Source organism: Copadichromis virginalis, linkage group LG17, assembly GCF_057382275.1.
Source record: "Copadichromis virginalis isolate Kocher_CV1m ecotype Utaka linkage group LG17, C_Virginalis_male_GT1.1, whole genome shotgun sequence".
NCBI classification, from domain to species: domain Eukaryota; kingdom Metazoa; phylum Chordata; class Actinopteri; order Cichliformes; family Cichlidae; genus Copadichromis; species Copadichromis virginalis.
The window spans coordinates 10,173,551-10,199,370 of NC_140634.1; the positions used below are offsets into that span (position 1 = coordinate 10,173,551).

Genomic DNA, 25,820 nt, shown 5'->3' on the forward strand with positions numbered 1-25,820 from the left:
GCTCTTTAAAAGACAGAATGGATAAAAATAAGTAAAATACATGCTAGTAGGTGGTAAATATAAACAGTCATGGCTTACATAGGCACATATAATGACCATAAGAATCAAAAGCCAATAAATAAATATATGTGTTCAGTCTAGTTTTATCAGTCATTTGAAGGAAATGCTGTTCCACAGTTCAGGGGCAAACACAGAGAGTAGACTGAGCTGGAAGGAGCTAAAACAGGTGAAATATGATCTCTTTTTTTCTTCTTCTTCTTCTTCTTCGGGTGCCTGTGAGGAGCCTACAACTGACTGAGACCCGTGTAAAGTGATTTGCAGTAGTCCAGGAGGAGGAGATTAGGTCATGAATGACAATCTTGAGATCTCTTATGGAAAGAAAAGGCTTAATTTTCTTTCCATAAGAGAAGGCTAATTTTTAACCACCGAGTTACTTTGATAATGGGTCTCATTTTTTCTGTGGTAAATGATAAACAGGGATCAAGCTTGTCAAAAATGTTGTCATTTGACTTGTGCATTGATAGATGCACAAAAACACTGAAAAGTTTTCTGGATTAAAGCTTTATTATTTTGATTTCCCATATAATGGTTTTAGCGTGAAATGAATGTGATTCTACATGAAACTGTCCCTTAAGTGTCTAGGTCACTAACTGGATAAATTGGAATGGTCCTCGTGTCTTACATAACCATCACTAAGCTCGCAAAGCTGGTACTAGCCTACCATTAAACGTTTGTATTGTAAACAATCACTGTGGGCCACTGTAGGTGTTCGTGTGTGTGTGGGCCGGTTATTATGGGCTCCTAAATCTGTTTGAACAGTCACGTGATGCAGGCTGGGCTTTCTCAGGGGCCAACATCATCTATGAATTTTCAGGTTAGGACATGTCTTGAGGTTAAGGTAAGGGTAACGGTTAGGCATGTAGTTGTTATCGTTAACGGTAAGTCACCAGGAAGTGAGTGAGACAACGTAAAGTCCTCTAATGTCATGGCTGCGTAAAGTTGAGTGTGCCCGTGTGTCACTTATTTCTTTTTGCAGGTTGCAGAAAACCTGGTGCAGCGAGATGGAGACTTCCTGATCCGTGATTCGCTGTCTTTACCAGGAAGTTACGTTCTCACATGCCAATGGCGAAACACTGCTCAGCACTTTAAAATTAACAAGAAGGTACATATGAGCTTCCAGCTACACTGAGGTGAATATTTGACTAGAGTATATAAAAGGTACAATAGCTAGGTCTGTTATTTTGCCTGTCGCCTTCAGGTCGTGATGCTGAATGAAGCTTACTCCAGAGTTGAGTACCGCCTAGACAGAGAAGGGTTCGACAGCATCCCTGCACTCATCAGATACTATGTTGGCAACAGAAAACCTGTCTCACAGGTGGGTTTAGTCACTATTTTTCTTTTAATTAATCTTGCTTCAAAGTTTATTTTATACTGTTATTGTTCTGGTTGGTGGTTTTCCTCATTATAGCACATAAAAGAAAAACTTTTGGTAGTTAATAGTAAGTTGTGTTTAAGTGCTAAGAGTTTCAAGCTTGTGAGATAAATATAGTCGCAGATAAATAAAATATGTTGAGGTTTCTTTAGGTCACCTTATCTGTTCTTCCGCCCACACATTGAAGGTGGTAGGGGCCATCATCTTCCAGCCAATCAACCGGGGGCTGCCGCTGCGCTGCTTAGAGGAAAAGCACGGACTGTCGAGCAGTCACCGGGAGAGGCTGATGTCGCAGGAGAGGCGGAACCAGAAACGCCTCAGCCTCAATATTACCAACGGACACACATACGACAACACACAGGCCATGCACGACAGCACACACTGCCAGGACAATGGCATTGCCCGAGGCAGCCAGCTCAGGTTTGCACTCTAGAAACACACGCAAACACACTAATTAACACCTGAACACTGTAATTCCTCGCTGGCTCTCATAACGTGGTTGTTGTTCCACTGAGCATGTGAGATTTCTTGGATTTGATTAATATAAGCCTATTACTGCAAGTGGATAGTGGGCTACAGACCAAATACCAATCTGTCTGCTGTGTTTGAATAGTAGAGACCCACCTTTGCACAGTCTCCACCTCCACACATCGTTCTGCTTTTAAGGTTTTACTCTTTGCACTGAGCTGTTTACATTCAATCGTTCTGACTGAAGTTCGCACATACACATGTCCCATACACATCATACGTCCTCTGTAAATGAAGAGCTGTTGTCTGTGTGCAATTTCAATGCACACAGACATTAAACAGGGTTCTGTATCTATCTGAGAGAGGTCAGACCAGCTGTGAGGGGATAATAAATACAGAGCTGAGAGTAAAACAGAACACAGAGATGAACAAGAGGATATATGGACAGAGAAAAGGCTTTTTAAAAAGTCAAAGAAGGGATGAAAGGATTAGTGTTTATAACGTGATTTACTTTTTTTTGAATACTAATGGTACCTTTTTATTATTATATTGGAAATATTTGTAAGAGGTTTATCCGATGCCCATGTGTGAGTGGGATGTTTTTATCGCCCTTCCTCCTCTTTCAGGTTGAAGGATCGCTGCGGCAGCCAACCAGCAAGTCTCAATCAAGTCCAGGAGCGGCGACACCCACTCAAGGCGCACCAATCAGAAAGCTTCCTTCCTCTTGGTAAGTAAAAGCTAGGAGGTTCTGAAAAGCTGTGTGACCTTTGAGGAGAGGCTGAAAGTTTTTATTATAATTACACATCTGTATAATAAACACTCAGAGAGAGCTGAGTGTAAAAGCGAAGCTGTCGATTTACCACTCGACCCAAACTCCTCAGCTCTGGTAGAGACCGAAAGAATGAGGTCATGGACACGAGCAGCAGAAATGAACTTTCTCCAAAGGGCAGCCGTGCTCTCTGTAAGTCAGAGGTCAGCAACCTGCAGCTCACGAGCCACGGATTAGGATTACATCTCTCCAATTAACTCTAAAAAGTTTAATACATAAACTATATGTACTAATTTATGCTCTTCCAATTACATCTGTTATACACTCGCATCCACAGTCACACGTGTCTGCCGGTTGTTTTGGGGGGTTTTTCTCGCCACCGCTCCTCCACATCAAAAGGAGCCCATTGAGGTGGTTTGAGTGTCTGACAAGGATGCCTCCTAAGTGAGGTGTTTGGGGCATGTTCTGCTGGGAGGATGTCTCAGGGCAGGACGTCCAGACATGCTGCAGAGATGATAAGCTAGAGGGGGTCTGGGGAGAGAGCGGTCTGGGTTTCTCTGCTTAGGCTGCTGCCTCCATGAATCGGTTAAGTGGAAGAAAATGAGATTAATAGATCTTAGTGGCTTGAAGTATTTTGAATCCTTTATTTTTCTCTGTATCTGTTGTATCTCATTTTTACAAACTGATCTAATGTATATGAGACCTCAAAAACAAAAGTGGGAATTCTAATCAACTCAGTGCCTTTTTTTAAAAATTATTTCCTTTCCTCCCCACCTCCACCTCATCTTTTCCTTTTTTTTTTGTAACCTTTTTTTTAATTTATTTCTATTTACCCACTGTCTCATTATCTTCTCTTTCATCTCTTTAACTCCATCTTCTGTAATTTTGTTCCGTCTTCAGGATCCAAACCGCAGCCCCTGCAGACACCTGACTCGCTCCTTCCCAGCCCAAACTCCAAGTCGCCGGTGTTTCGGACAGGCAGCGAGCCACTGCTGAGCCCCTCTTTCCCACGGAAATCAGCAGAGCCTCTAGCAGGTATACAAATATTTTGGTGGAGAAGAACCAGCAGTGTACAGATGAGTTTCTTCAGCGATCATTGCGTTTATACAGACGAATCCCTGAAGACTTTTACGTATAGTGGTTCATATAATAGAAAATGGTAAATGGCCTGTATTTGTACAGTGCTTTACTAGTCCCTAAGGACCCCAAAGCGCTTTACACATTCAGTCATTCGCCCATTCACACACATTCACACACTGGTGATGGCAAGCTACATTGTAGCCACAGCCACCCTGGGGCGCACTGACAGAGGCGAGGCTGCCGGACACTGGCGCCACCGGGCCCTCTGACCACCACCAGTAAGCAACGGGTGAAGTGTCTTGCCCAAGGACACAACGACCGAGACTGTCGAAGCCGGGGCTCGAACCAGCAACCTTCCGATTACAAGACGAACTGACAATTCTTGAGCCACGATCGCCCCTAATAGAGTCTATTAAGCCTAACAATTGCAAGACATGTGATACAAATAGGTGTTTGGCTTTATTTGTAGTATTACTGTCCTCTTTATCAGTATTAACTTTTAATGTTAACTGTAAAATAGATTAAAATAGATTTGCTTGGTCATAGTGCATAAAATGTACAGTATAGAGCAGCACTCATGCTAGACACAGAGCTACAAACAGAACAATTGAGAAAAAACTGCAATTAACAAAAGCAGCCTGAGCGCCCACAGCTCTGCCAAGACTAAAAGTTCCCTATACAGGTTGTATAAATCAAGTCCCAAAGGACAAGGATGGCCTGATCCAGGGATTGAGTTTGATATTTTGTTGAGAACATCATGATGATGTCTCCAATTTTTGTTTTGGTATGAATTTATAAAGATTAGATGCAAGATGACAAGTTTGCCCTGCGTCATAATGACGGTTTATGGACAAATCCAAAATGTACTGACTTCTAAATGTTGGTACTTTTCACCTCTTTCTTTATTTTTAATCCTGCAAACAAAACCACTTTATCACTTTGATGGAGGAAAAATGACAAGAATAGCAATCGAGGATGAAATAAAGTAGCCTTGGTCCAGGCATCTGAACGGTATAGAAATAATGAAGCTAAACAAAGTGGCAGTTTGGACTGATTATCAGGCTAAAAATAACTGTGTGGTGCTTGCTAAGAGCCAATAAAAGCCCACGTGGGGGTTTTAAAATTAATCAGCCGTTGTGCCTTCCTAAGTATGTGGGTGTAATATAATACACTCTCCCGGGCTGCTCCTGCCATTGCTTGAATGTTAGACAATGAATTTTCCTCCTGTTCTGCTGGGGCTCTGTGCTCTAATTCACAATCTGATAATATAGCTGAAATCTGAGTGTGATGCATGCTTTTCATTGTATTTGAATTTAAATAATAATATCTTAAACATGTTAAAAAGTCAGAGGGGTTGTAATATTAGATACTTAAAAACGTTCCAAGTCTTTATATGTATAAAAGCCAAAACAGCTTTTGTGTAACTTTTACGGCACTCGTGTTCCTCCAGGCCAAGCGATCCGGGGCTCTGACAGCCAGCTGTGTCCTAAACCGCCTCCCAAACCCAGCAAGGTTCCTCTGGCTAGGCTGGCTCACTCCTCTTGTCCTCAGGCTAGAGTTCCCTCCTCCAGCTCCTCAAACCTCACAGACACCTCCTGTGTCTCTCCCAGACTGGCTGCACCTCCACAGGAGCCCAGACGTGTAGAAACCCCTGATTCTTCCTGGGCGGGTGGAGGTATCCTTTTATTTTATATATCTTTTTTAAATATATTTATGCAAAGTTATTTGATTATTATTGGATGGTAAACATCTGTTTACATCAATATTGACTTTTATTTTCAAATGCAACATTATAGATGGATGTGTTTGTTATTCCACAGCCACTGCAGGCCCTCCTGTTCCTCCAGTGAAGCCCCTGAAATTGCAACATCTACGGCTGCCTGCAGACTCCTGCTGCTCCTCTGGGTCTCTAGTTTCACCTGCTGATGCTGCTAAGTGTCCCGATTCAGAGACAATAACAGGACAGGGTGAAAGACTGCAGCCCAGCCCTGCAGACCTGAGGTCCTGCAGCCCTCTGGAGTGGGAATCGTCAAACTCTGCTAACCCCATCACAGAGCACAGCCGTGAAGCTCAGCTAACACTCTGCAGCTATGTGGAGAGACTGAAGAGAGAAGGGGAGATGGGGAAAGAGGAGGAGGAGGTGTCAGGAGACAGAAGCTCCTACCATCATGCTATCGCAGCCTTGGAAAACACCAGTGAAGAAGAGGATGAAGATGCAGGGAAAGACGAGGAGAAGGATAAGAGGAGGAAAAAAGAGAGGAGTAGTTTTCAGCGGCCTGTCATAGAGACGGAGTCCATGTTCAGGCCAGCAGAGTTCGACTCGCGACTTCTGCCTCTAGAAAACAAACCACTGGAGATGGCGGTTCTGAAGAGAGCAAAGGAGCTGGTGCTCAGCCACAATCACCACAGCCTAGCCAGACACCTGCTGATGGCTGACTGCCAGGTATACATACACTCTCTCTAAACCTAAATATAACAACCGTAATTTATTTTTCACATGGTTATATCCTCCTCTGCAAAGTCATTATCTTTCGTCTTCCTGATTTTTTTCTTTTTATAGACTGATTTTCTGGATGCTTTAGAGCTTTTCTTTTTTTAATTAGTTAGTTGGTCGTGACTACTATATATTATATATATATATATATATATATATATATATATATATATATATATATATATATATATATATATATATATATATATATATATATATATATAAAAACAAAAACAAAGGAAGCTTGTTATGAAACAACTACTTAAGTAGAAAGTGAGCAGTGAAAAAGAAGGAAAATAAAAGAATATTTCTATTTTCTGTTGCCTGCGTTGTTGACTGTGAGTAGGGAAGAGGTTAAAGTGGGATTGAGCATGTGGTGAAACTCTAACATCAGCTGTCGTCGCTCAGCGTGGAGAAAAGAATCACAATTTCTATTGAGGGCTGCAGTGAGTTTCTTTGTGTACAGGCTGTGATCAGCTGATCTGGGCTACTGCTCTGAGGTTTACTGCCCTTTGTGGATTTACACACCTCAATTTAAGATGTAAGCAGATGTTTTATGAGTTGTCCTGTTCCATCCTCTACACTGTTTGTACTGTCTTTATATTAGACAGTATAAAGTTGGTGAAGGTGGAATTTGATGAATAAATCTCAGCATCATTAGCTTAACTTCAAATTCATCTGTGCTGTACCTGATATAATCTAACTCTGACCATGAAACACAGCCACTGTGCACCAGTCACACACTGTTCTTTACTTTTAATCCATCACAGTACAGCAAACTAACCTGTTTTTATCTTCACTACCTGCAGAGGATCTTCATCCAATTCTTAAAAAACAGTCTGCCTCAGTTTGATTAGCAGTAGTTTCGCATTATGATAAAGCGTAATGTGACATGTGCACACATAATATTTGGGTTAAAACATGAGGATTTATATTAAAGCTTTTCCAGTATATCAAATCCCACTGAGCATCCTTACCTTTACATCTAACCTGTTCTTCCTCTCCTGTCCTGTCTTATCTTTCTCCATCTCTGAGTGAGCTCTTTCTTTTCTCTCCTTGTGAAATACAGCAGCTGGACCTTTAGCTAGCAACACACTGTGCAACAAACTGCACACAAGCAGTTTGTGTGCTTGCTGATGTTTGTTAAGCTGATAGAATTATTTAAAAAAGATACTCGTTTTGCTCCTCTCACTCTTCGTTCCTCCTTTGTAGCACTTGTGCACACCTGCAGTCGTTCTGGTGTCGTGCCCAAAAAGCACAAAACAAAAAAACTCACCCCAAAACACCAGCCCACTTTAATTCCCGACTATGGTACATGATTTTACCTCTTTCGTCTTTTTATACAACCTCGTGATTAATACACAAACAGAATTGTCTTTCACGTGTTACTGTTTAGGCTCAAATTGGTTTGATGGAGTGATGTAAAAAAAGGTTTGCCTCACACCTCAAAATGCATCAAACCAATAGTAACGAGCCTGTTTTGAAAATGTAAGGAGAAGAAAGTACAGATTTTTATTTAAGAGAGTAAAAATAAAAAGTTGTCAGAAAGATAAATAGTCAAGATACCTGAAAATTCTACTGAAGTACAGAAACGAAGTATTTGTACTTCATTACTTCCCACCTCTGGCAGTAACTGATGGTTTTAGAATTTAGTAAATGTACTAGTGCTGCAAAGACCCGGTATGATTCATTGTTAATAATAACATATCAGAAAGTGCTGCAAACAGCATCACCGTGCTGGGAAAATGAAAACTGACACTGACGCGTGCATTTAATCTGCAGGTAAACATGTTTACTGCTGCTGTGACACACAGATCCTCTCTGTGTGTGTGTGTGTGTGTGTGTGTGTGTTTGTGCACTATAGAGAATTAGATTTCCACCCTGCACCTGATGATGCTGCTGCAGAACAAAAATGATCTTCATGATGCAGAGACACAACCAAATAAAATGTTTTGCCTCATCCAAACACATGCGCTAGGCACATCCAATGAAGCAGGGTGACAAACTATAACAGAAAACTGTTCTAACAGCTACTTGTAAAATTTCTTTTCTTCCCACCAGGTTGCCAGGATACTGGGAGTGACTCCAGAGCTTAAAGGTCAAATGGGCGTGTCCTCCGGTCTGGAGCTGGTGACATTGCCGCACGGTCGTCAGCTGAGGCTGGACCTGATGGAAAGGTAAATACACTGTATTGGTTAGCTCTTTTGGGGTAGTAGCAGACACAATTCAATTCTCTTCTGTTTTGATTGTATAGAACCAAATCACAACAGCAGCCGCCTCAAGGGGCTCTATACTTTAAGATAAAGATCCTACAATAAAACAGTCAAATGACCCAGTACGAGCAAACACTTGGCGACACTGGCAAGCAAAAAGTCCCTTTTAACAGGAAGAAACCTCCAGCAGACTCAAGGAGGACAGCCATGACCAGTTCTGGGTGAGGGGAGGAAGACAGGACAAAGACGAGATGTGGGCGAGAGCCAGAGATTAATAACAACTAATGATTAATTGCAGAGAGGTGTATAAAGACATGGAGAGTGATGAACAAAGCTCAGTGCATCATGAGAAGCCCGCAGCATGACTAAGGGACTAGTTGTTAGAAGTTTGAACTGAAGCTGATATACCACCATTAAACATGGTGGTATATCAGTATATCGTACAGGGGAACCCATCGTGGAACTCGCCCCTCCAGGCAGTGAGGTCTGTAGTTAGACTACTGCACCGCTGGACGATCAGATAAGGAACAAAAGACATTGCTGTTGGGGGCTGTTTGTAATCCACCCATCTCCTCCATCTGTCTCCTAGGCACCACACCATGGCAATAGCTGTTGCTGTGGATATTCTGGGATGTACGGGTAGCGTGGAGGAGCGGGCTTCCACTTTAAATCGCCTCATTCTGGTTGCTATAGAGCTGAAGGACATGGTTGGGGACCTGTTTGCTTTCACAGCCCTGATGAAAGCTCTGGACCTGCCTCAGGTAATGAATGCCTAGCCCTAAACCCTAAGCATAACCCAATCGTAACAATGACACTAAAGCCACATTTTGAGTCTCAAAAATGCCTTCAAACTTGTGGGAACTGGATTTTGGTCCCCATAAATTTAGTAAACTTCCAATTTATGGTCCCCACAATGATATGAATAGACACACACACGAATATGACAACTAGAATCTCTCTATCATGTAAAAAAACAAAAAGGAGAGATTTAATTGTAGTTTGAAACTCTTAAAGTTGATGTTTGTTGTTGATGTAGATCAGTCGTTTGGAGGAAACATGGACGACTCTACGAAGGAATTTCACACAGACCGCTATCAGCTACGAGAAAACACTCAAGCCTTTCTACAAGAATCTGTACGAAGGCACCGGTAAGAGGACAAACACAGCCTATAGCCACTGATAACAGCTTAAATATATAATATGTATTATTTCCCAAAAAGAGAAAAGAAATTACATCAAATCATCATTTAGACTTACAGGAAGTGTGAGGCTGTGTTTTTGGGACTCTCTGAAAATGTAGCATCCAGGTTACATGGTCTCCATCTCTGTGTTAGTCAGGGCTGTATTAAGGGTATCGAGGATGTGCATGTCACTTAGAATCCAGACACCACACGACTGACTTCATAGTTTTCATCAACAACCTTTGTTTTTCCTGGTGAAAGTAAGATGATGAGCAGGTCTGGACTGAGACAAAAGATTGCCACGGCATTTTTGCTCCAGGCAGCCCACCTCACTCTCCGCTAGCAACAGCAGCCTCCTGTGACTGTGAGGGTTGTTGTTGATGCTACTGTTAACGGTACAGCAGCAGCAGCCCGATAACTAAGGTGTCAGCTAATTTGACACATTTTGGTGCATATGTTTTTGCTTTATTTTTATTTTTCTCTCTTAGTTTTGCCCCTAAATCTTTTCACTTTTCTTTGGCCAGCAACCAATTCTTCCACACTTAACTTTAATCTGCATGAACACACAGGGAAGGTAGGGGAAGGGCCGGTTGCCAAGTTGATCGTAGCCTGTATGACTATATCGAAAAGAACAAAATTTATATATTATAACAACAAACATGTCGTGTTCGAAGTCACTTAAATAACCTCGCTTCCCCATTTTAAAGTTCAAATTAAACTTCAGCAGGTCGCCTTGACCACGTCTACATGACTAAATGCATCAAGTTGCTGCCATGTGATTGGCTGATTAGACATTTGTGTAAAGGAGCAGTTGAACAGGTGTGCCTGATACAGTTGCTGGTGAATGTGAGAATTTGGATGATAGCATTACTGTAATTTAAAATATATATATCCTATTGTTCATAAATGAAACATCATCAAATAAATTGAGTATATTTTGTTTCGTCTTTTTAATAAAATACATGGGGTAAGTAGATCCTAAGCATTGTCTTATAAAAGGGTTACTGTTGCTATAAAAAACCCTTTTGTTCAAATTCAGCCAGTAAGGATGAACATTGCATTATTTTTTTTTCTATATTTACAGTTTAAAAAAAGCAAAAGTCAGTGTTTATGTTTTTTATGGCGCTCATAAACTCTACTAACCTCACTCTGCTGCAGCCTCCTCTCCTCCGGTGGTCTGTGTGCCCCTCCTCCTGCCATTCCTCACGCTGATGGAGCGTCCTTCAATTGCACCTGACGGGGTGGAGCTCTGGGAGACCAGCGACCAGGGCTGTGACATCATGCTGCGCCACCTGGAGGCTGCACGCAACGTTGCACGCAATGCGCACGGCTACACTGCCAATGCACAGAAGATCTTACAAGGTAAACACCAGAAGAGTCCACCAAATTCTACCAAAAACGGGCGTTACGTGTTCCTTTAAAAACAAATGAATAAATAAAATCCACCTGTGTGTTTGTTCTTTAGGGTTTCAGTGTGACGACGATCTGCTCGAAGTTTTTAAGACAGACTTTCAGCTGCGACTGCTCTGGGGAAGTCGCGGAGCTACGGTCAACCAATCAGATCGCTACAACAAATTCAACCTCATCCTCACTGCGTTGTCACGGAAACTGGAGCCTCCATCTACAACACCAACCATAATCTGACTTCTTCTACGCGAACACAGCAGAACAGAAAAGACAGGAAGTGATTAGTGAGCCAATCAGGATCATCAGGAGGATCACTGTTCTCTGAAGGCGCTCAGCAGCACAGCAGGCGGGAACGTTCACCTTCAGGTCAATGTGCTCTGATGGAATGTGAACCAAAGCCGGGCTCATTTCATTCATGAAAAGCTTCAGAACATCTGTGAAAACTGAACTCCTTTTTTTCAGTCCAGATGTTCACTGTCCCGTCAGGTCAGCTTTAATTATGTAGCCCAATATTACACATCCCAGGTTTGCCTGATGGCTTTTTAGAGTGAAACAGCTTCTGATTCCCTTTGTCTGAGAAAAGGATTAAGGGGAATAAATACAAATTTTAGGAAGGAGAAAGAATGAATTTACAGTACGGACAATCACCAGAAAAAAACCTTTACAGCTAAGTAGTTTCAGTCAAATAAAACACTGGAAAGCTCAAAAAATATTACCGCTGTCATGACACACTAGACTGAAAAGTGATGTCTGCACCCAAACCCCTCAGACACATCTCGCTTTTAACTTTTTTAATCAGACTGATGCAGTGGAAGCTATTTCAGGAAGTGATGTGAACACTGATCCACTTTTAAATTGATAAGTTAATATCACATGGTTGTGTTTAACTTTGCAACAGTGGATTTGAGACTAACTTAGGTAAACTGATTCATACTCATTCATGTTCATTCATTTTCAGTGGAACAGCTGTCCATCGTTTCCAGCTGTTTTAGTCGGTCTATATCACTGTTTTGAAAATCAGGGTGTAGAGGGGGTAACAAGAAAAGGGTCTGTGTACTGTCTGTACACAAATCACTTGTGCGTCTAATTAGAATGACTGATGAGCAGCAGCACGGTGGTGCGGGTGTCATCTCACAGCAGGTGGGCCTTTGCGTGTGGAGTTTGCATGATCTCCCTGTGCTTGCATGGGTTTCCTTGCACAGTCCCAAGACATGCACTTCAGGTGAAATGGTCTTTCTACACTGACTGTAGGTGTGGTTGTCTCTCTGTGTTCAGGGTTTAAATGGCCTGGTAAAAAAATAAATAAATAACGCCACATTGTCGTTCTCATACTGTACATTGCTCCAGCAGCTGTTTTTAGCCTTTGTCTGCAGTGCTCTCTTTAAGATGACTAACGTGTGTGTGTGTGTGTGTGTGTGTGTGTGGTCGTTTCTGTCAGATGATGTTGCTCGATGTCGTCAGTGTACATTAGCAGGTTGAAAGATGTCACACCTGCGGCACCTGAACAAGTGATAGAGAAAAAGGACGGACGATTTCCAACAGTGTCAGAATTGTATTTTTGTTCTGTTTTCTGTTAGCCTCATTAGCTTTGCACTATTATGCTGGTATGTTACATAACAAATATATATAATAATCAGGGCACTTTAAATCTATGTGGCCATTTGCTACAAACACCGCTCACCCAGCAATAAAAGAGGTAAATATCTGAGATGATGAATTCTTCCACTCAGCAGGCGACAGAAGGAATCAGCAGGTAATCATTTTTTGCGAGCAGAAAGTCATGATCTGTGTGCCTGAGTAATGTGTTTGTACAGACACACACGCAGAAATAATGGAAATATGTTAATAAGCAAGACATTAAAGCTGTACATATTTAAAGCATGTTAATAATAGACTGTAAATACTTTCTGTAGATGACTGTTTAAGAAAAAAAAACGTGCTGATAAATTTTAATGTTTATATTATTATGAACTACTGTGGTAAGATTAAATGCCATAAGCACGATCTGGAGAAGTTGAGCGTGTTACCATTGAATGTTTGCACTGTCATTGTTCTAAAATCTTCCACAAACTTCCACTGAAACAACTCCACTTCTTTTCAATGCTGCTTATTTTATTAGAACAATATTCTGAGAGAAGAAAAAAAGCATTTTGTTCACAAAGTGTCCAAAGACATTCAAAGTAAAAAGATGTGCACAACAATACGAAAAGAGAAGTACTGCAATTGGTTACAACATGGTAGAAACACAGATTTACATGTTAACATCCTGCTAAAGCACCTTGTACCTGCTGTTCTTGTATTTCTTTCTGATTTTAAATAAAAAGTTTAAACAGCTGGAAAGTATCTTTACATGGTTGCTGGATACAAAGTTTCCACAGGACAAAAACAGGAATGTGGAGAACATGTGGTTTTTGCTGGGTAGTGAACAGCACCACGCTCACAGTGTTATTAAAAAACAAACCGTTTGTACATAAAACTTACTGCAGATTTAGTATAGCGTCAAAGCTCAATTGTTATTTAGTACTTTTGCATTATATTCAGAGTTACAGCACAGTGTCCATTAGAATACACAGTTTTATGCATATATTTGGAGTCTGGTGTGTTTTCTCACTTGCAAACTGCTGCATCACTCAGCAGCTCTATAGGGACGGCACGCTCCAAACGGGCCTTGAGCCAAACCAAAGTGTAGCAGTCACATATAAAGCATCACATCTAGTTAAGGGTTTGCATGAAATGCTTACCATTCTAAATGCTCTGCAACATAAATGTCAGCAAAATTTTAATCGTATTCCTGTTGGAAGTTTATCACACTCACAACATGATTTCGCTGTCTGACAATAATGGCCTGAAGGTTATGGTGGGGTAAGTTTGAATGCTGAAACAATCAGTGGAACATTCAAGCTTCTCATATGTGAAGCTAACTGGAAGTCATATCTTGCAGTTTGTTGCAACTCGTTCATAATTGTTACACTTGACTGTCCGGCGATTAAAAACTATTTGCTGTGGTCTTCACTGCTTTAAAGCAGAAACTGGATGACCTGATATGACTGCATTAACACTGGAACAAAAAGTCATATGTACACATAAGAAAAATCACTGATGAAGCTTGGTGACGTCTTTGCAAATCAAATCAAATGTACACTGAACAAGTCCTGGAAGTATCAGTTGTAGTCCTAGATGAAGAGGGCGGGGCGAAAAGTTCAAGTAACAACATCTACAGCATTGTTCTGCACGGTTCACAGCTTCATCAAAGAAACACAGATTACAACGAAAGCATGGCCACCTGCTGTTTACACTTACGTCACGTGAGATGAATCGTTGGCGGCTTTTTACGTTAAGTAGTAGGTGTATAATTTTGTTAGTCTAACAGAAGATCAAGTGGGCCATTAAAAAAAAAACTAACTGGTGAATGAATTTAAAGACTACAAAATCATGCACAAAAAAAAAAGCCTCTTTGCTCAAAATGAGATACAAAAAGAGTATAAAACAGTCAAGAGAAATTACTCACGCTTATTTGTTTGGTTTCTCACGTCTGCACAGGGGTCAGTTCACGTGTCTCTCACCTTCATTCATTCATCTAGTCACTGTTTGTCAGATTTAAATGCTGTAGTACTTTCGGACAAAGTGCATCGGTTCAATTCAAAACATGTCTCTCATAAAAATGGCCGATAAACCTAAAAACAATCACCACGGAAACACATTCAACATGACAGATGTTAATATGTACAAATCATTCAATGGTTAAAAACTAACAAAAACGCACATGTGCACAAATTAACATGTTCACATGTATGGAAAGCCTATTAAGCCGGGGGGCAGGGAGGGGACAAAAAACTCATTGGTATGTGTAAATGTTTGGCCTTCCGTACACGAGTACATGTCGCTGATGCATGCGTGCTTGTCATCACATTCACATGTACAACCTATTAAATGGGAAACCTCTTCAGTCGCCCGATAGAGGTCAGGTCAGCCCAGTTGGCCGATGGGAGATGTAGTCAGGCGGAAAAGCAGACGCATCGTTTTATGCTTGTGAGAAAAATCCATCCACAGGAAAACAAGGTGAAGTTTTAAGGCAGTCTTAATTGCAAAGACACCGGAGCTCCTCCTCCTCTTTCTTAGTTTGGTGTTCAGGCACAGTCCGGAGCGAGCAGAGCTGCGGTTTGGTGAGGGAAGGCCGCCATCTGCTGGTCAACTGGTGGAATCGCAACCCAACGAGGAAAAGGAGAAGAAAGAAAAACGGAAAGAGGGGAGAGGGCCTGTATTTCCCCGATAGTCCTGCTATCTGTCTAATGAGCCGCACGGAGACATTAAACCGAACAAAATCCCATTCATGCTGGAACATCATGGCATTCGACACACACAGAGCTGGAGTCACATATGCACAGTCACAGGTGGAAGGAAAGAAAGAAAACTCGCACAGGATCATAGCTGAGACACATTTATGACACTTTTTTTTTTTAAATAACAAACAAAAACCCCACATGCGACTGTAAGAGAGTGAAGGCAGGCAACGAGGAGCAGAGTGGCTCAGGCAGGCAGACACCAACACAGCACAGATAAAGATGAGGAGTGAGCAGGAGCGGGACAGGACTGACTGTTGTTAGTGGCAGCAAATGCTGGATGAGCACCTGACCCTGAAAGATAAGAAAACCCTGGCGTGGACTCTGACGTCTGCTGTTATTTTTAATTTATTTATTTAAATCTTGCCACAAGCTGGACGCAAAGTCTGGGAGAAAGTGTGTGTATGTGTGTGTGTGAGAGAGAGATACACTTTAAAAAATATGGTGAGAAATTTTTAAATAAATAAACCAGCAAGGTGGGAACAAGTTGTACTTGTGGGGCACTTATAAAAAACAACTTTGTTATTATAGGAGAAAAATTTTAAGACTTGCCCCCAAACAGTGTGTCCAGCAGATACAGAGAGTAATGTAATTTATAGAAGGGATAAGCTGATATTTAACACTAAAAGATAAATTCAAGAAATGTAAAACTAATCAGTTTATTAGGTTCACCAAGCAGAAGTGGTCCTAACCTACCTTTAAAATCCATTTCTTATATTTAGTCACATTTGTACGTGATACAGGTGACCCATCGATACAAGGTCAGAACCGGGCAGCTCGACATAAAGGCCCACAAAGTGAGCAGCGTGGCACAGAAATAAAAGATCGATGCTCAGATTTTACTGAAGCTGCTTATGATGGTTTAACAGGAAGTAGTTGGTAAAATCCGGAGCTTCCTGTAGTTTCAACATAAAGTCTTTACAATTCTCACTTAATGTCAGGACTGCATGCAGCTGAGCTTGGTGTAGCTAATAAACTGCTGTGGTTGCTACTTCCTACCCTGAAAGACAAAAATGGTCCACAGCTCAGAGGTCAGTTTGGATCTCATGTGAAGATATTAAATCCTTTATTGCTTGTTCGTGGCTTTGGCATCATCTCTTCTACCTCCCTCCTCTGAAAGCCCAGAATGCTTTGCTGCTTATGGACACGTGAGCATGCAGACATGCAAACCTCCCCGGCAGCTCGCCTAATCTCCGACCTCCTCCACCTCCCTCTCTCCCTTTTCCGCTCTCTCTCTTTCTTAGTCACCCTCCCCAGCACCAATAATCAGCAATCAGCACGAGCCCTCCACCAGCCAATCAAACCGCCCGGCCACTCTGCGGCCCCTCAGGAACCTGCAGTCACATAGAGGAGAAGAGACCGTTAACAGAAAAGCACACACGAGCTGAACCTGCTCACACTCAGCTCAAGTTGAGGATGCTCGCGTTTCGGACACAGTAGAAAAGTTCAAATGGCGAATGGAAATGAAGGATGATGTGGCGCCCTTTGCTGCGATAAACACTCTTCAGACACGACTTGCTTCAGCTTGCACAGACGCCGTTAATACCTGCGCTGCTTGGTTTTTATCCTCATGGATAGCGGTGGAAACACTGAGGGTCAGGCCAGGTTTCAATCAGTGACTCAAACAACAAACCAGGTCTACACATCTTAGTCTCCTGGGCCTAAAAAAGCTCTATAACCGGTTTAAAAACAATTAGGCTCACTAACTGCAACTCTTAATTTGTGTTGATCCTACATAAGACCCTCTGATAGAATTATAGCACATAAAAGCGCTATCCTGATTCAAAAAGGACAAAACAGTGACTAATAATTTTAATTTACTGCTTTGCTTTGCTACAAACTACAGCCTTTAATTTAAAAAAAAGATACATTATTCATTGTGGTCTGTTGTCTCAGTTAGTCCTAATCTAAAAGGCTGGACTGGACTGAAAGTTTACAGAATGTGGGTGTTCAAGCATCCTTCAATAACCTGAGAATTTGACCCACATGAGGAACAAGAATTCCTGCCTCGTCTGATGAACATGCACCAGAGCAGGCGACTCCTGTAACAACATGCACTGCCCACTCTGCAAAACTAATAGGTAGAGATTTTATCCAGATCCTTTACAGAGATAACTGATAAATCGGCATTACAATGGCACAAAAATGCACACACACACACACACACACACACACACACACACACACACACACACACACACACACACACAGAAATCAGACAGAAAGGCAAAGTAAATGCAGCATATTTCATTTCAATAAACACAGACATGTCAAGAGCTTAAAATCAAGAATTTGATCATCTCCAGTTAAAAATAACATAGACAGTAAAATAATTAGAATACATGTTAAAATAAAAATAAAGTCTTTCTAACGTATAATATAAAACAATCTTAATTCATTTGATCTAGGAGAAGAGGTGTAGCTTACATACAGCGGTGGATGCGCACACGAATGCCTCATATATTACACACAAATCGCTCAGACACCGCACGATGCGTCCTTCCTGTTTGTGCTTAGAAACATCGCAGGTATGAGAGGAAGACGAGTGATTATGGGGTTAAAAGAATGAGCGGGCGTGCAGGATGAAGGGATGGGATGGAAACGAGGCAAACAAGACGACAGGAGTCCATGCAGATGTTTCACAGTGATGTCTCTTTTCCTTTTAGTGGTGTTACACTGAGAAGCAGGCAGACATGGAGAGCATGACAGACAGAGGACAGCGGAGCCTCAGATGTAGGTGACGGCACCTTTGCTGTTTTTCTCCAGCGTGATTTCTACGTAGGAAGTGGGAACGTAGCCCTCCTCCCCGCTCTGCTTCCTCGCCCGCGTCCACCCGTCGCCTTTGTCCTCCTCGATGATGTACAACACCTGCGGGCAGGCAGACAGTCAGGACGTCACGTTCTCCCACGACTCACCGGAGACGAGTTTTCAAATTGCACCATTCAAATCAAACTCAAGAGTCTCACCTCGTCTTCTGCCATCACTAGCGTGCCCTCGTTCTGACCTGAGAGTCAAACAAAAACAGGACACTTAGACCACATCAGGCTTGATACTCTGTAACCAGCTCAGTTCAGACTGCATGTGCTTACCGTCAAACGAGTAGAGCGCTTTGCAGTGTCCGATGACAGGCAGAGGGTCGTCGTCGTCGAACTCGTCGTCGAACTCGTGTGGGTCGGGGTTGGGATGTCGAGGCTGCGCTGGACCGGGCCGGTGATGAGGCGTTTGATGCTCCTGGCTGGTGTCGTCTGTGTAACTGCCCTCAGGGCTGACAGGAAACAGGCGTGAGCTTAGTGTGCACGGGACTGGTCACACTTATATTTGATTTAGAAGATAAACAAGAACCATCGAGAGTACACATGGAAAAATGGTGACCAAAAAAGGGAAAAGGCTTTACTTTGGCCCATGAAACATTTGTACTGCTTTGAGGCAACTGTTGTTGTGATTTGGAGCTATATAAAGAAAACTGAATAAAGTTGTAGAAAATATGCTGGACAGAAAAATGAAAGGACGTGGGGGCGAGACCAGCCGCTGAATACCAATTTAAGCTGCCGCAATTAAATTCAGCAAAGTGGACAAGCTTGCTGCATCAGTTTTCTTTGATTTGATTTTTGGGCTATCTCTGAAATCTGCCCTTTCATTTCCATCCAAAGATGTGGCATCTTTTCATCCTTTAAGTCCTAACTCTGGTGCATGACTGAGATCTGATGTGTTTTCAATCTGTTTCTTTAACTTTTCTGAACAGTGAAAAACAAAGGTCCATTTTCAGTGAGGAACATAAGTCCTCCAAAGAAAAGACGGGAACATTTGATACCTCTCTCTGCCTTGAGGACCATGGTGATGGTTATCAGCGCTGTGCCTTCTGTCTCCTCTGGAGCTTTGCTTTCCCTCCACCTCAGACAACCACGTCTGTCAGTGACACGGTTCATTAGTATACATTTCAACAGGTGGCCAGAAGCTGCATGTAGATAATGACTGAGACCTTGTTGTCCCGTCTTTACCTCATTTTTGTGGATTTCGGAGCGCAGTTTCTCCATGTTACAAATGGTCTCTGATATTTTGGGCTGCAGGCTGTTGGGGTCTCCCATCTGAGGATTCTTCTCATACACGTCCTTCATCTTGTTCAGAGCATCTCTGACAGAAACACACAAGCAAACAAGCGAAGCTTATAGAGCAGACTGATGGCGATAAACAGTTCGAGGGCCATAAAAGCGAAACTGGATCCTGGATGGAAATATCTGACAGTGACATCATTTAACAGTTGTAAGATCCAGAGCAGGTTTCCTACAATCTTGCTGGTTTGGATGGCTTGGCCAGTGTCTTACCTCTGATCCATCTCTTTCTGGAGCTCTCTGTTGAGTTCATCAATCCTCTGCTGCAGTCGCTTCCTCCTCTGCTCAGGAGGTAAGTGGCTGAAATCCTCCAGAGACGGTGCCTGGGGCAGGAAAAAACAAAACAAAAACAGGATTAGACTGTGTCGCGGAATTGATTAACTTTAGATGAGTGATGCCAGAGAATGATCCCCAGAAAGCACAACAAAAGCAACAAAGCTTATTGCATTTGCTTTTTTGTTAAGATGCAATTACACCAGCGACTCATTTCCATTAGGAGCCCAGATGATGCAGCATGAGCTGGTTTGTTGTGGAAATAAGCGGCTCAAATGTTAGAGGTGAAAGAAACAGCAGCTTTTCTAGAGCCTCTGATCCAGAAACTGTCAAAAGAGCTTCATCAGCAATTCATTTGTTCGGTTGTCATGGAAATGTTCACATTGCTGTTTTCCCTTTCTCTGAATTTTAAAGAAGACCACCAAATCAAACCTTTGATCTTCAGTAGTAAATATCCATCTAGAGTGCTTTGATGCGAGTCGCCTCATTCTTGAGACATCAGCTGGAGAGATGTGTGCCTTAATTTGAAAAAAGGGGAACTAATCAACGTGACTTTTCCACAACGCTCAAAAAAAATATACATTAAAGAAAAAAAAAACATTTTCTTCTACAAAGCATGACCTAGCTAGTGAAAATAACAACACAAACAAACCTTCCTATCCATGCACCACCAGCCTTATCAGTGTGCCTCCGCCTGTGACGCGGGCTCGTGACGGTATGCAAATACTGAACTGTAACGCTAGCTAGCTGCATGCTTCACTTGCTTAGCTGGGCGACTCACACCAAAATAATCTGCAGGGATAAACAGCAGCACAGTGTAGAGGGAAAACATGAAGACTGGATTAATGTGAGCTCAAAGGGACAGCTCACACACTGTGCTGGCCTTAAAGTCCACTCATGGTTTGATGAGTCTGCTTCATCAATTCCATAGCAGAAAATATATAAAGCATGATAATAATATAAATAATTTATATATAGCCTAATAAACAGCTCTGAATGCAGCTGACAGGAACAACAGCTGTTCCTCTAAAACTGAGGAAGTCTGTATTCGTGAGGATCCACATGTACTGTTTGTACTGACAGAAAACAGGAAATCTATTCTACCTGGAGAGGAAGTGGCCAGCTAACACTACTGGGCTGTGCACTGTGTGTTGGACACTATGGGAGTCCTACATGGTGAGGTTAGATGCACTGGCACCTACATGGCCGAGTCTTCTCAACAGCACTAGTCTACACACTCACGCAGACTCACTTACCATCTTCACTGACCACTGAGCCGTCACACATTAACAAAAAAAAGAAAGAACAACAGTGGATGCTGTTAGTTGTCAGAAGAGTGTTCACACTGGTTACTGGATGTGTTTACTGTGTGCGTTCTCAGTGTGGTCCAGCACCTCGTGTTTACTAAACACAGCAGCAGCGTGTGTGTCCCCCCCCCCCGTGAAACTTCCCGCTGATTGTGTTTTACGCTTTCACAGGTACACACCACTCCTGCTTGTTTTTGGTGCAAAGTTACAGCACTTTCCATAACTCAGGAGATTCTCATGGTGGGAAGATTTCTTGCTGATTCATTAAGGGACAAAGGAAAACACAAAACTAACAGAGAGCAACAAACGTACTGGTAAACTAGTTAAAAACATGTTCTTGCATCAAATAACAACATCCCAACTACCCAATGTGTGGGCAGTGACAGCCTGCAGAGCGTTTGAGTCACAGTTCACATTTAAAGGAATGTCTTGTAAAGTACTGCATCCTGCTGCTGGCTTTGTGCTACTCTGCTCTTTGACAGCAGGTGGCAGCACAACAGTCACTGATGCACAGTTCATTCTCCACATAAAGCCGGGCTTGCTGCTGCTGCTGCTGCTGCCATCTTGCTCAGGGAGGTCTGACTACAGGCTCTGACCCAGTCCTATAAAATGTCATATGCTGTGCTGCTAAATGGCTCATCGGCAGCTTCCTAACCAAGTCAAGCTCTCTTCCACAATGTGTCTTCAGTCTTGTCTCCCATCCCTCACCCCCAATCGGTCGCTGCATATGGCTGCCTCTCCCTGAGCCTGGTTCTGCTGGAGGTTTTCTTCCTGTTAAAAAAACATTTTCCTTCCCACTGTCGCCAAGAGGTTGCTCAATAAATAAAAATTAATCGTATTGACTTGATCCTGTCCTGTTTTACATTTCACGGCAGAGCCTCACAATAAAAGCAGCTGCAGAATAATATGGACCTTGCACAATATTTTATAAAACTCATACTAGGTCTACAAAAACAAGCATTTTCTAACTGAAATTTTTCATTTTAAAATGTCCTCACATCATCTGTAAAAGTAGAATGAACACCGTGCTCCAAATTCAGCAGCATAAGATTTCTTTCTTTCTTTTTTTTTAAATCCTCTGTCCTCGTTCATACATGGCCCAGGCATGGCTGCACCTGAGCAATAACACAGGAGCGCAGATGCATTTTTTCAAAGATCAGCAGCGAGCAGTGTGTGTTATATTCACAGGCACAGTACCTGTGAGTGAAGATGGCAGATTCATGCTGGCAGACATGGAGGTAAACAAAGTACGATCCAATAACAGGGCTTCAAATTGCAAGATATTATCACGTTCCATACTGGTACTTCAACTATCCATATATCCATGAATCTACTGTTAACAGTATACTGCTTTGTTTTTACCCTGTCCAAGAAGAATAAAGCGGCTCAAAGAGATGCACTCAAAATGAATCCATTATCATAAACACTTGCTAAAATATGCCACCTTGCACATTTGTTTAAACTCTCAGATTGCATCAAATTTAGTAGACCAAACAAAAAGCCGCCAATCACAGATGAAGCTGACAGACCTGAAAGGAATAAAAGCCAATTAAAGCAGAGGACTGAAACGGAGTCTGAATGTTATTCACATGTTTGTGTTAAAACTGTGAGAGAGCAAAAAGCTCTGTTTGACAGCTGAATGAAGCCATTAGCAGAGCGACACACACACACACACACACACACACTACAACTACAGCCTCAGACCAACATCTGCACAACACGTCTGATGTTGGCATCTCTGTTTTTATTTTGTATGCCTCCCACAAACACAACACTGCAGCCACAATGCCAAAAATACCCTCTGAATCCCTCGCACACCGACACACCGTCAATCACCAAGGATCCTCCGTCTTGGGATTAGAGCAAAATTCCATCTTATACATGAAGGAAGCAAAATAATCACACCAAGAGAAAAAAGAACGAGAGATAAAAAGAAAAGCAGAGGGTGGAGGATATGGGAGGAAGGGAAAACAGGAAAAAAAGGAGAAATGAGAAGAAGAAATTATATTTTAGGGTGTCTGCAAGTTTTTCAAGTCAAATGACAATGTATGGGCTTGATGTATTCATCAATCAAGGACAAAAGTAGTTAAACGATCCAGGTCAAAACTGAAAGTGTGCTTTTTGTGCTCATTGTGTAAGTCAAGATTGTTATCGTCCACAGAGGGCCTGCAGACAGCCTGTAGAAGAATCGAAAACCAAAAAACACATCAACCTGTCTCACTCGAACACACTACAGGCACTACTGTTTGTCTCACCCCTCTCCTCAGGCTCCGCAAATTTCGCGGGATTCTGGGAACTGTAGTCTTTATCTCAGATAGGTAGTGGCTGACGAGGTCAGAACTAAACCGGCGTGCAAGGAATAACTGGGAGGTGGACCAGGGACGAGAGGAGGAAGGTGGTGGAGGAGGGGAACAGGCGGGGGACTGGGTGGGGGGCAGGAAGAGAGGACAGAGCCAGAGGTCAGGATGACTTATTAGATTCACGGTGCAGTGTTTCTCCTGACGGCAGGTCGTTTTAGATCAGGATGAAATTCTGGGTTTTAACGATCGCTGGAACTTCTACATTTAATTCGCCGAGCCCTTTAAACCTAATAAACTTTGAAAATAAAACAGGAAGTAAGTTTATGACGCTGATTTGTTCAAAAAAAGTGACACATACACAAATACATATTCAGTTTATCTGATGGGAATGCAAACAATCCAGATGAAAAGGGTGCTTTCCCCACTCTGCTGGTACGAGCTCTGCATGCGAGTCCTTTAGTGGTTCAGCCATCATAATCCATCCACAGTCGAATCCTCTAACTCAGCACATTTTTGTTGTAGAGATCTACCAAAAACCTCCACATGCAACTCATCAAATCTCCTGAAAAATCTATCTCAATCAGCTTCTTCACATGATCGCTGGAGCCCGGCGTGGACACTGTTTATTCCAAACTGAGATCAGTTTCACTTTAACATTTTTCTGTCAACGTAGATCTGTGGAGCTCTCTGTTGAAAAGAAGTGATGTCAAATCTAAGCCACACAGTCTTTAAAAAGAAATGATGACGCTCAGATGAACCAACAGCAGGCAGTTAATGATTGATCAATACGGTCTTTATGGAGAGGGGCAAGGTCCAAGGAGTGTGTTGGAGGAAGCATTTGAGGGTGTTGTTATTGGAAAGGTGACAAAAAAAAAAGCTGCAGCTCAACGCGAGCTGAGAATACAAGCTTGATCCAGAGGAAGTGATTAAATATGGGGGAATAACATTAATAATATCTGAAAATATGCAAAAAAAAATGACTCTGTAAGAGAAAAATGTATGATGGAAAAGGGCAGGGACGGTTAAAATCAAATGAGCTCCTAATAAAGCTGTCTGACTGTATGTATGAAGTCTGTTAAAGAACACGCTCTAGTGCAATGTAGGTATGTAGGTCACTATGGAGAGCCCTTATAAAGATCCTACTGAGTGATAAACATCTAAGGATTATGGGTAAATAACTGCAAATTCACCTGCAAACAGAAATTTTCAGATCTTTTCTGGATGTTTTACGTTATGACACTATTATTTTTTTAGGTCTATATTTTGATTAGGGGCGATCGTGGCTCAAGAGTTGGGCGTTCGTCTTGTAATCGGAAGGTTGCCGGTTCAAGCCCCGGCTGTGACAGTCTCGGTCGTTGTGTCCCTGGGCAAGACACTTCACCCGTTGCCTACTGGTGGTGGTCAGAGGGCCCGGTGGCGCCAGTGTCCGGCAGCCTCGCCTCTGTCAGTGCGCCCCAGGGTGGCTGTGGCTACAATGTAGCTTACCATCACCAGTGTGTGAATGTGTGTGTGAATGGGTGGATGACTGTGTATAGTGTAAAGCGCTATACAAATACAGACCATTTGATAGACTAACATGAACAGGTCCACAAGGGTGAATTATTCAACAACAAGAAGCATTCATCACTTCCTGTACCTTTGGTTTCTTCCCAAACAGCCAGAGCTTGTTCTTGGTTCTGCTCATGGGGTGTTTCGGATCAGATCGTGGCCCCGGTGCCCCGTCTCGCTCTCTGTCTCTGTCTCCTTTGGGCGTGTTGCTGATGGTACCATCTGAGCCCGTTCTGCTCAAATTCTGACTGAAGTCCTCGAAGGGGAAGTCAGCAGGAGGTTCAAAGCCAGATTTGAATGACTCCACAACTATTGCTGAATCCTGGGAAGTGAGGAGGAAAATAAGTTTTCCTATCTTTATCCAAACACCAACCCCACGTCTAGACAGACAGATTTCTGAAGATGCTAGCAATAACCGCTCTTTTTCCTTTCTTCCTACACTTACCCTTCGCTCGTCTACAGCCTTGGCAGCTGAAACCATTCCCTCTAGACATTTGGAGATGATGGGAATAACTCTCCGCTCTGCCTCAGCAAAGCTTCGATATGTCTCTCCAAGCTTTACCGTCCGACGTTCATCCATGTTCTGCAGATTCTGTTACACAGAGCACAGGAAATGGAATCAACACTAGGAAGTAGCCAAGTACTACACACACATAGACACACACACACAGACACACGTGCAAACCCCTGCAAGCAGATCCTTTTAATGACAAACACTGATACCTGGTTAGAAGATCAGTTAAAGCCATGTGTTAAACATTTAATGGGTCACTAACACAGAGCACTATGCTTTCACTGAAATGGAAACCTTTATACAAAGTCATTGAAAAACAATGAAAAAGAATCAGTGAGATTGTGTCCGTAAATAACAACGTGGACTTGAAGGTACAATTCCCTTC

General features: G+C 42.4%; 2 protein-coding genes across 6 annotated transcripts in view; one reads left to right on the top strand and one right to left on the bottom strand.

The window, feature by feature from the left end:
* Positions 1 to 13,378, top strand: part of bcar3 (BCAR3 adaptor protein, NSP family member) — a 66,738-nt gene extending 53,360 nt beyond the window's left edge. For all 3 annotated transcript variants that reach the window (XM_085437256.1, XM_085437257.1, XM_085437259.1), the window contains 12 exons: positions 1,037 to 1,162; positions 1,259 to 1,375; positions 1,620 to 1,852; positions 2,527 to 2,627; positions 3,570 to 3,704; positions 5,200 to 5,424; positions 5,570 to 6,192; positions 8,305 to 8,420; positions 9,046 to 9,217; positions 9,493 to 9,604; positions 10,796 to 10,999; positions 11,103 to 13,378. In XM_085437256.1, the coding sequence (XP_085293382.1) occupies positions 1,037 to 1,162; positions 1,259 to 1,375; positions 1,620 to 1,852; positions 2,527 to 2,627; positions 3,570 to 3,704; positions 5,200 to 5,424; positions 5,570 to 6,192; positions 8,305 to 8,420; positions 9,046 to 9,217; positions 9,493 to 9,604; positions 10,796 to 10,999; positions 11,103 to 11,281 (2,343 nt within the window). In that variant the 3' untranslated portion in view covers positions 11,282 to 13,378. The remainder of the gene's footprint in view (positions 1 to 1,036; positions 1,163 to 1,258; positions 1,376 to 1,619; positions 1,853 to 2,526; positions 2,628 to 3,569; positions 3,705 to 5,199; positions 5,425 to 5,569; positions 6,193 to 8,304; positions 8,421 to 9,045; positions 9,218 to 9,492; positions 9,605 to 10,795; positions 11,000 to 11,102) is intronic.
* Positions 13,379 to 15,507: 2,129 nt separating this feature from the next.
* fnbp1l (formin binding protein 1-like) overlaps positions 15,508 to 25,820 on the bottom strand; it is a 54,138-nt gene continuing 43,825 nt past the window's right edge. The window contains exons 8-17 of one of the 3 annotated variants that reach the window (XM_085437262.1): positions 25,367 to 25,513; positions 25,001 to 25,243; positions 23,329 to 23,496; positions 21,023 to 21,037; positions 19,707 to 19,816; positions 19,383 to 19,515; positions 19,196 to 19,290; positions 18,474 to 18,649; positions 18,351 to 18,388; positions 17,617 to 18,252 (exon numbers count right to left, since the gene is read on the bottom strand). In XM_085437262.1, coding sequence (XP_085293388.1) covers positions 18,112 to 18,252; positions 18,351 to 18,388; positions 18,474 to 18,649; positions 19,196 to 19,290; positions 19,383 to 19,515; positions 19,707 to 19,816; positions 21,023 to 21,037; positions 23,329 to 23,496; positions 25,001 to 25,243; positions 25,367 to 25,513 — 1,266 coding nt within the window. In that variant the 3' untranslated portion in view covers positions 17,617 to 18,111. Of the gene's footprint in view, positions 16,719 to 17,616; positions 18,253 to 18,350; positions 18,389 to 18,473; positions 18,650 to 19,195; positions 19,291 to 19,382; positions 19,516 to 19,706; positions 19,817 to 21,022; positions 21,038 to 23,328; positions 23,497 to 25,000; positions 25,244 to 25,366; positions 25,514 to 25,820 lie in introns of those variants that run through there. The other 2 variants (XM_085437261.1, XM_085437260.1) reach the window with 2 other exon arrangements.